We start from the raw sequence: 11,238 nt of genomic DNA on the forward strand, positions 1-11,238 counted from the left end.
AAAAAAAAAAATCTCAGTAATAAACTCTCTTAACAGTAACACTATTATAGAACTCTTTAGATTCCAAAAATTCCGTGACATACTGGACTTTTTAATTTAGTTAGTAACTGGCTTCCTCAATGACATGTTTGTAGATACCTGTTTTTATATGGGAAGAAAAGTAATTCCCCTGTATGCTCTTAAGAAGTCTTTTCCCTTTACTAATTAGAAAATAAAATGAATATATGTATGTGTCCATATATAAAACAATATGAAAGAATAGTTTATGTATGTCTTTTAAAGAATCAGCAGGGACAAAGTGAGGTGTTTTTTGTTTTGTTTTGTTCTGCTTCTTTCAGAGTGATTGAATTGTGTGGTTAAAGTAACAGTGATTACTCTGGTGTTGAAGTGAAAACTATGAATGGAATTCCACCAAAGCTTTGAAAAGAAATGACATATTAGAAATTAGAAATGCCTAGTTTATTTTTGTTTCTGTGTAACATAATTTCATGTTATATGCTATTTTATTTCCCTTTGGATGTTATAGATCAGCACAGCAAGATTATTAGCTCTATTGTAGACTTCAGTTTCTAAAATATTAATTTATCTTTTGTAAATTTTTAGGTGTTGGTTTCAGAGTTGGAGGAGAGACTGGAAGCAAATACTTTGTACTACAGGTACACTATGGAGATATTAGTGCTTTTAGAGGTAAGTTTTTAAATTGTCAGGCTGAACATAATTTTTAGTAATATATTGCTTAAGTAGATTTACTGTTATCCACGTAATTAAATGAAGGTTTTCTCACACCCTCTGCCCACTAGGGACAGCTGTCTTCCATTCCTTTAATTTGGAATTACTGAAGGAATGACTTTTAAGTTATTTCTCTTATGCAAACATGCATCCAACGGTGCTTTCTCTTAAGCTGACATTATAGAGTTGTTTTGCTTTTCAGTGCATTGCCTTATCTGCCAGCTCCTGCCCCTATCAGAAATGCCACTCATTCCAAGCAACACTATTAGAACGAATAGGAAGGGACTGGTGTTTATTTATGTTAATATGAGCCAGGCATTGGGAGAGTCTACAGGTTCTGCAGTGCCAGGGAAGTTCTCATACACTCAGGCAAATGCCAAGCTTTATGTATAATCCACACTTGCCACTTCATGAAGTCATTGTAGTCCACAGCACAAACCCCATCCACTGGTGGACTTGTTTAAGTACTCCCAGATACCTCTTGGCTCTACCCATGAGTATTATGCACTGTATTTAAATGCCCCTTTTCTCATTATAGAATCATTAACATGAGGCATGGGCCCTGTTCCCAAGGCAACCAGCTCCAGGGCTTGTTATCCCTTCTGCTGCATTTAGCCACATTCCAGCTGCATTCTGGATTCTCACTCTTGTGTTTGTGAGAGTGTAAATATTAAATAGAGCTCTCTTTGGCTTGTTGGCTTTTTTATTGTGTCTTGCTGAATCGTATGTACTTTCTCCTGTATTCTCTATTTAACATCATAACTCTACTGACTAGCCTGATATATTTTCTTTTCCAAATACATTAGTTGTCCATCTGGCAACAAAGTCTAGAAGTAGTTGTGTGTTTAAGCCTATGAAATACCCTCTAGAGCCTTTCCTGAGAGAGTCCCATATGGTGGGAAGGTCCATAGATTGTCAGCACTAAGATCAAACATAGTAAATATAGTTTTCCTCAGAAAATAGTGTTGAAAAGAATATGTGTATATAACTAAAAAACTAATTAGCACTATAGCTGCACATATCATCAGTTAAACAATCTCCTGTGGACCAGCTTGTGAACCTAACTAACAAACAAAACTGTTTTATATCAAAAATACACTTTTGAGTTTTACACAAATAGTTTTACATAAATAGTTATGGAACAGAATCTAATCTTAAATTGTAAGATCTCTGTACTGTTGAAAAAAAGGATTTGTTGAAAATACTGTTTGTGTTTTAGAAAAAAAAACAGCAGAAATTATCTATAAACTTACCATCTTGGCTTCCGTGAAACAGGCAGATTCTAAGACAGCTGACCTCCACAGTATTGACAAAAATCATAATTTTTTTCAACATGGCAAGCAGACCTTCCCAACCATGAGACTAAGGCAGCACACTGTACCCCTACACATTTTCCTAACCCTTCATCTCTATTCTTCTCTAAAACCTCATACTTCACTTTTTATCCTAATTCCTCTTGGTTTTTTAGTACCATAGATGCTGTACTAATACCTGAGAGAAAATGGATGACGTATATTAGTATTTTTTAAAAAATATATTACTGTAATAATTTAATTTCTTACTGATGAGTTAATTTTGTTTTATAATTTATGTTTAATCTAGGGGTAATAAAGTACTGACTTTAAATATATAAACATATAATTCTTTACTGTAAGACAGATGAGAAACTTAATGTAGTAATTTTTCATTTTCTTCTAAGAACAGGTTTTCTAAAAGAAGTTATATATAAGGTAGAATGATTACTAGTGTTTGAATTCATAAAACTTATTGTAATAGAATAAAAAACAAAAAAAAAACTTCAACATGTAATTCATCTAGTACCATTAGGTACTGTCTTGCCTCTTAAGCTATATGTGGTTTAGAATGGTAAATAACTGCATGATAAAATACAAATCTCATTAAAAACATGAAATAGCATTTTACGTTTATTAAATTTGAAGTGGGTGAAGATTGAATTATGAAACCCTGGATTACAAGGGTTTCAGTGACTCTGGTAGTTTGGGAGGCTTTATAAATTAGTATAATATTTTGGAAAGCAATTTTATCATTCCATATGCACCTAATATATAAGAGTAAAATCTTGTTCCAAGCTTTTTTTTTTTTAAACTTAGTTTAAAACATATTTTTTTTAGTTGTAAATGGACACAATACCTTTATTTTATTTATTTGTTTTTATGTGGTGCGAAGGATCAAACCCAATGGCTCACATGTGCTAGGCAAGCACTCTACTACTGAGCCACCACCCCAGTCCGTTGTTCTAGGCTTTTATTCTGCAGAAAGAGATTTCTTTTTCCTAACAAGGAGCTGCCTACCAACAGCTATTTGTGCATCAATAACTATTAATATGAAAAACTGGAAAGCTAACAAATGTTTTTTAATAGGGGACTGGTTAAATGAATGGCAAAACAATATGTTTAAAAAATAGTAAAATTTAATACAGACTATATAAGAGTATATGTATGCTTGTATGTTTATAAGGATTCTAAAGAACAAGGGAAAAAAAGGGAAACAGTTATGAGCAAAAAAGATAGGAGTATGTGAATTTTTCCCTTTAAAATATTATAATGTTACCTTTATAATTACATTTTTTAAATTCCACAAGTTGTAGCACCATATTACATCCTTCAGTATCTGCTGGTTAGTGTTCTACCTTCCCACTGGTTCCCTCATGACAACAAAAGAATTAATGTAATTATTGTATATGCCTGATTTGCTATAGGAATGAATTGTGTTTTAAATAGGTTCTATATTACAATCCCTTACTTATCTTCCTATGTACCCAGAAGTGGAAATAATATCATCATATCTTATAATTATTAAAAATGCTTTACATATACACCAGGTGTTGAGGTACATGCATATTAGTAATCCTAGTAGCTCTGGAGGCTGAGGCAAGAAGATCATAAGTTCAAAGCCAGCCTCAGCAATTTAGGGAGGCTCTAAACAACTTAGCAAGACCCTGTCTCAAAAGCAAAAATAATTTTTAAAAAGGTCTGAGGATGTTGCTCCATGATTAAGCACCCTTGGGTTCAATCTCTGGTACCAGGGGAAATAAATAAATAAATATGTATTATATACACATATATTTATATATCCACATACACAAATATACACTCATATAATTTATCATTATTTTTAGTACCAATGTCAGTGAAGATTACAACTTGATGATTTAAAAACTATTGATGATATATCATATATATATATATAAATTATAAATAAGAAGAACACTACTAGAAAATTAACAAATTCTACCGAAATGTAAGGAAATATTTGGTTTAGGGGAATGAGCATTTTTTTTTCCACCCAGGGATGGTTTTAAGGATTTGAGAAACCTAAGACTTTTCTAGAATAAAGCACCAGCAGGGAAGATAAAATATCTTTTCAAACTTGTGGGAATTTGATAGAGTTTCAGAGACAGCATAACCTGAAATCAGCAGGGTCCATCTGTATGGACTGTGTTCTCTATTTGTAGGAAAAGATTGGCTGTGAGTTCTGAGGGATTATATGAGATGTATGTTTTATTTTGTTTGTTTGTTTTGGAAATTGCACAGAATATGAAGCTATAAAAAGATCATTTAAAAACAGTCAACTTTATGAAATGCCGTGTCAATCACAGTGTTGGGCCTGTGCTGGTGCTGGATATACTAATCTTCCTGCCCAGCAGAGTTTACTGTGTTCCAGCAGGAGTGACAAGGACAAAGAGAGCGTGTTTATAGGCAATAGTAGAAGTGCTGTGGAGAGGCAAGAGCAGACAGGTCGACCTAGAAGGGCAAAGGGGCTGAAAAGGCTTCCTAGAAGGTGGAACCAGAACAGGGTTTCAAAGGCCGTTCAGGAGCTCCCAGGTAGGCAGGAACATGGTGGGAGATACCTTAAAGATAAAGGTAAAATGCATGCACAGAGGTACTGGAGTGAAACAGCCTCCCATACCCAGGGAGCTCTTGGCAATTTGGCATTACCGTAGTAAGAGACGGGAAGGGAGAAGAGGCAAGAAGTGAGAAGAGAGGTGAAACTGAGGCACAAGGCCACTAAGATCCCTGGTAGGACTTCATTCTGAAAGCACTCATAGTGTTCTTCCTCCAAGTATTCTGATTGGAATTTTATTTCACAATGCTGGGAGCTTTTCCACAGCTCTGTAGAAAGGATTGGGTGTGTAGGCAGCCAGAGAGAACCACACTGGGGATCAGGAAGGTCAGAATGATTTTTTTCAAATGTGGACTTCTGAATATTTTACAAATTAATATTTCATGTAAACGAAATATAGTCTATTTAGAAGTGAAATTCCCATGGTAGCATGGTACAGGGCTTGGTGACCAAACTCCTAAATCCAGACAGCCTGGGATTGGCATGGGCTAGTTGTGTTACTCTCACCAAGCCTCTCTTTGCTCTCTGCATCTATAAAATTGGATTGTAATGGTTCGTATAAAAGTACCTGGTAAGTAGTAAGTTGTTACTTGTTATTATAGCCCCTGTATAAAGATAAATTTCCCCAAATGCAACTGTTGGTCATAATTGCCCATGATATAGAGGATGTTGGTTCCTTCTAAAGCATTGTGTTCGTGTTTGTCACATTGCCAGTAGAATTTTCCTAGTTATGTGGAGTTTCCTTCTCCACAGCCGTTTTTATTATTTATAGTTCAGCTACACAGAGGGCAAAGATCATGTTCTTGCCCTTTTAGGAAATTAGACTAGTGGAAATGGAGGATTCCACCTTGTCTCCCCGCCCCAGCACCCCCACAAACATACAGTGTTTTGTTTGATTTGGTCAATTTTTTATTAAGCAAAGTTTGTTTTTCTCTTGTTTGTTTTCTTCCCCAACAAATTTTCTGAAGACAAAATTCCTATGAGATTTTATAGAATGATGCTGAAATTTTTTTTAATGTTTTGGCCCAAGAGAATCTTATGAAAACTGCCTTCTGATTTCTGGCGTTTCTGGCATAAGCTTCCTAATCTCCAACAATAGTACACTTCTCAAATTGGAAATCCTATGTGTTCACCAATTGAAGTTGGAACTGATATTCTTAGAATGGAGGTCAGGATATCTTCCCAAGTGTACGGGCCTATTGTCTTAGGTTGGCAAAATTTCCAAGCTATCATCTACCTACTGTCATTAAGCTGATGGTACACATAGGAAAACTAAGGTGTTGTCAATGACACCACACACACACACACACACACACACACACACACACACACTCAAGACCTTGTTTCCCACGCCTTCATCACAGCCCTCAATGTGCACCTGCATTTTATAAATTGCAGCCTGTTCCTGGGAATATAGCCAAAAAAGATTGTTTTTTCTTAAAGTGTTTATTACTTACATTCAAAATTAAACGAGTCAAACTTGGAAATCCTATTTTCAACTCTCCTTGATGTGAACCCTAAAAAGTATAGTCTCCAAATTTCTGGGATTGCATTATTAAAATTAGATCATAAAATTTTAGACTCCTAAGGGGATCATCATTTTCAATAGCTACATTTTTCAGAAAGCTACAGTTTTTGACTTGTAAGTGCTGGAACTTTAAATCATTTTGGATAGATGTCTTTCTAAAATATATTATGTATCTTTTGAAAATAAGTTAGATAGTGTATGTTAAATACCTATAGCTGTGCCTAATACAGAGTAGATTGTCAATAAATGTTAGTTTCAAATCTTGCTTATTCCCTTTCCCCTTTCTTCATAATAATGGAATGTCATACTGAATGTTCACTATTGCGCTCTGATTTCTTTCAAATTTTTAAGAGTACACAGAGGTTTTTCTATCGAACTGAGCTTATTGCCTCCTCCTATGTGCTTTTCTGTGTTTTCTACAGTCCCTTTCTTGTCAGGCTACTACTTCAACTCAATTCTTGGTTTTTGTTTTGTTTTGTTTTGTTTTTGTTTTTTGTTTTGTTTTTAGTACCAGGGATTGAACTTGGGGCACTCAACCACTGAGCCAAGTCCCCAGCCCTATTTTGTATTTTATTTAGAGACAGAGTCTCACTGAGTTGCTTAGTGCTTCACTTTTGCCGAGGCTGGCTTTGAACTTATGATCCTCCTGCCTCAGACTCCAGAGGCACTGGAATTACAGGCATGTTCCACCTTGCCTGGCTACTTCAAGTCATTTTAATTTGAATAGAACACCACAAGGAGGCAAAGATTAGTAAAGACAAAAGTTCTCTCTCATGTAGCTCCATGTCCATCAGGATGAATGCAAGTAAAATAATGGCTGTGACCCTGTGAACCAGTCAAAGTAGGTGTAGTGAAAGAGGGGACTTAGAAGCAGGTAAGATCACAAGTCAATTAGATTTTTAAAGTTGCCAGGTTGATTTCCTAGGGGTACCAGTTTCCTTGTTCTAAATTCATGCTTTCTATTTAGAATCTAGATAACTTTCATTTAGGTTGCTTACTTGTTTTATTTTTTTTTATTTGTCATTGTTGTTGTTTTCATTTGGAAATTTAGAATAAACTGACTTGGAGCCCACACGGGGAACTGTTTGCATAAAATCATGGGAACACTAGTGCCTGGACTTGGTGACATTCAGACTTGAGTTTTTCTTGCTCTCTTGCTATTATGATCCATTTAGGTGTGGCTTCAGCATTGCTTGTGCAGGTGGATGTTCCTGGACACAGGTTTTTACCTGTGCAGGCACACGCTCATGCGTGCACACGTAAGAGATTCCTATAAGGAGTAGTAGAGCAAGCAGGCAGGAATGCTAACAGTGGCAGGATGAAGGGGAAAGAGGACTCCAGAAGAATTCTAATTCCAATGTGGCTCCAGCTGCATCTCTGCCTCTTACAAGACTACTGCCAGCAAGCTATTGGAAAAAGCTTTGAAGTTGTGAGCCTGGAAAAAATCCCTTGCTAATGCATTTTTGAACAAGATAGAGCAGAGATCAGTGGCAGGGCAACTGCACTTAAAATTATTTCATTCCAGAATAAAGCAGACTATTCTGACTTCAATGTAAGTATTTGATTGCTCCTGACTCCCTGATACCTGATTGCAAAGTTAGTGGGAAACTGGGTCAAAGATTGCTTCTCAATGCTTCCTTGTTGTCTTCCCCAAATCTGTACAGGTACCTTCTGCCTGCATGCTTTCCAGCAAGATAAACCAAGCCTTCTTTTACTCACTTTGCAGAGTGAGTGCTACTGTGAAGATATAGATAGATAGATAGATGGATATATAGATAGATAGATAGATACATACATACATACATATTTTTAAAGCATTTTAATTGCTTTCCATACTTAAGAATCTTTGTTGAAATTGCAAATATTGAGGAGGGGCATTATCAATTCTTTCCCATCCACAGCTGAGATGCCCAAAAGCCATTGAATGTCAATACTGAGAGGGAGACACAGATAGCACCTGCCTAGCACTAAATAAGACCTTGCCTGCACAGAACCCTGACATGCACATGGCCCAGCAATCCCGACCACCTTCCAGAAAACAGAGCATTCCGGAGCACACATAATGATTCCATGTTCTCAGTTGCAGGGACAGTAGCCCTGCATAAGCAAGTCTCATTGCTGGTTCCAGGAAGAGTGCACTTTCCTCAGTTTCCCCTTTCTTTCATGATGCTGTGCTGTTCATGCCATCTGCCAACTTCCTTTCCTTCCCTCTGCAACTGCCACATCTAATTTCTCTGATATTCCTTGATGAGGGGACACAAGCATTCATTTAAACATTTTGGGGCAGATGTGGTTTGGAATTAAGAATTTCTAATATTTTTGAAAGATATTCAAGTGCCTAAATTATGTATTACATTCTATCACATCTGGTAATGTGAAGCACCATCCCTAATCAAATACACACATATTCTTATAACAGATGTTCAAATATTGACACCAAAATGGATAAAAAGATAAAAAGGTTACAGTCTGTTTAGGTCAGATTTTGCTGCCAAACTTTTATGAAAAGCACCAGGTTTCTGTAGCTTTGCTGATTTTAGAATGCAAGAAGTTCCAGTGTTGGGACAAGGAAACCTATTCCTTACTATTTGAGTTAACAGTTGAAGGATTGGAGGAATCTATCTGGGTGTGTTTGCATGTTTTTCATTTAAAAGAAACTTCACTCCTGAAACTAATTTTTCCATCTTTTGGATATTAAAAAAGCATTAAAAAGAAAAGTAAAAATTTGTAATACCACTACTGTTAAGAAAAAAAATGTATAGAACCCTCTTTGATCTCATTTCCCTTTCTTCCCTCACACTCCTCACCCTAACCCCCAGGCAACTACTGTTTATACCTAATCAGCTTTTCATATACTTATCTTAACGTTTCCTATACATGTAGAAACATCAGACATGTATATATGTGCTTTTTTTTTTGGACAGAAATCTGACCACATTTTCTATGATCTGAATCTGTTTTTTTCCACTTAACAGTGTGCCCAGGGCATATTTCAAAGACAGCACATGCAGCTCTTATTTATAATGGCTCCCTAGTATCCTGTTGTATGGATCTACTATAATTTATGTATCCTGTTCTTTATTAAAGGTGTTTAAGATTTAAGTTTTTGCTATTACAAGCAATGCTGTAGTGAACTTTAATGTTAAGAAATATATTAGGTAACCATGTTTTGCTACTACAGGGTTGATATCTAGAAATAGGATTTTTTGGGTCACAGTGTTTTCTTAACAGATTCAAGCAAATTACCCAGCAGTGTAATTTTTATAATTTATACTCCATAGTGAATGAGCAAACCCCACACTTTTATCTACACTAGATATTCTCACATATTAAAAATTTTGTGGTGGTTTTCTTAAAGGCTTTCCTCTCCTTAATGTTCCATTAAAGTGATTTGAATTAGATGGAAGGCATTAATAGAATTACCTCTAAAATACATAGTCTAGAGCAAAACTTCTGAAAATCTAATCTGAGACCTACTTACACTCAGACTTTTCATTGGTGAAAATGAAAATTTCTGTCTCAAATAACATACTGGATCAATACACAAGTAGGGCTCAGGTGGTGGTGTCCTGGAGCTGGCTTTCACAAGAGGCTTACAAATGCCAACTGGCAATTTGCAGGTATTTTGTGAGCTGATTGTTAAAAATAGGCATCATTTGGATAAGGCAGTCACTTCTAAAGAATTATCACCTCCTAATTATTTTACTGTGTTTTGTGATTTTGTGTGCTTTTGAGGGATTTTACATCTGTTGTATTTGTGTAAATACTACAAAACATTGTGTTGCCACTCATTTCTTCCTAACTCGGTGTTCAGTGACATGGAGCTGATGGCTAGAAATTAGCCACACTGTCAAAGTTTTCACCATGGACATCGACAAATGCTGTACCTCAGACTGTGATTTATTATTTTAGAGGTTTTCTAGATTAAAGAAAATGATAGAAAAAAATTGTTAATACAGATAATTGTGAATGGCCAAAGAATTTGAGGAAATATTCTTCTAGTATTCCCTTATCTACTACAGCCAAGATTTTGCTGACATCATTAATGAGCAAGTACAGTCCCAGTGTGGGTCTTTGTTGTTTCAGGAAATGATAATATAAACAAACATTCTTGTCTGAACTAATTGGACAATTGCAACCATAGATAAGCCATGGAAGAGTTCAACAAAAATCAAGGAAAGAATGCTGTGAAATTCAACTGCTTGTATGGCATTCACAAGACATAAATTATTGTATATTTTAAATTTTTTATAAAGTTTGTGCTACATATTTTTTTACAGTAAAAGCTACAATAAACTAATACACTTGTCTGGTTGTGTTACCATCACACCACTAGACCCAGGATTCTGAAATTTTAACAAGCTCCCCCAGTTGATTTTTATACAAGCTAAACTTTAATAACTGGTACTCAAATATTCCTAGTAAGGATGGAAATCATTCCTACTTTTTTTTTTTCTGTACTATAGGTGTGCCAAAGTAATCTCCTGGGGCATAGGACATGAGCTGAATAATTTTCATTTACCAAAATAAGCTTAATTAAATCTCAATTCTCTTAAGAAAAAAAGGGAACTTTGAAAGAAGAAAATGCACTTAATTACTGTCTGATTATTCACATACTTTGTATCACTTAGAAATTTGAAGGAGAGTTTATTTTATTCTTAACTTTTACACAAAATTTGGTCTTTGGATTTTAAAATATAATAACAAAAGGCACTTACAATATAATAATAAAAGGCACTTACAGTGCATATTCCCCTTCCTCACACTTAATCTAGATATCTTTTTTAAAGACTGGACCACAACAAATTATGTTACTAATTTTTTACATTTTTAAATTTCTGAGTGAAATATATGTAGTAACAGAGACTAAACAGGGAGAGAAAGGAACAAGACCATGGAACTAGCTGAGAAAGGAATGATTGACAAGAAAGTAACATTCTACATGCACAAATTCTACAGCCTTTTAGGCCTTTTCACTTATAGGGAAGAGATTGAAATGTGGGCTGAGAAGGAATTGTCAAAGTGACTTTTCTTCTGAAAAGAAAGGAGTAAGACAATACATCTTATGTCTTTTTTTTTTTTTTTTTTTTTTTTTTTTTTTTTTTTTTTTTTTTTTT

At 35.2% G+C, this 11,238-nt stretch overlaps 1 protein-coding gene across 15 annotated transcripts in view; it reads left to right on the top strand.

Moving 5' to 3' along the window:
• Pam (peptidylglycine alpha-amidating monooxygenase) overlaps window positions 1–11,238 on the top strand; it is a 287,901-nt gene that overhangs the window by 175,205 nt on the left and 101,458 nt on the right. For all 15 annotated transcript variants that reach the window (XM_048811491.1, XM_015483974.2, XM_048811497.1 and 12 more), the window contains one exon: window positions 604–687. In XM_048811491.1, coding sequence (XP_048667448.1) covers window positions 604–687 — 84 coding nt within the window. The remainder of the gene's footprint in view (window positions 1–603; window positions 688–11,238) is intronic.

The sequence above is a fragment of the Marmota marmota genome, unplaced genomic scaffold, assembly GCF_001458135.2.
Source record: "Marmota marmota marmota unplaced genomic scaffold, marMar, whole genome shotgun sequence".
Lineage (NCBI taxonomy): Eukaryota > Metazoa > Chordata > Mammalia > Rodentia > Sciuridae > Marmota > Marmota marmota.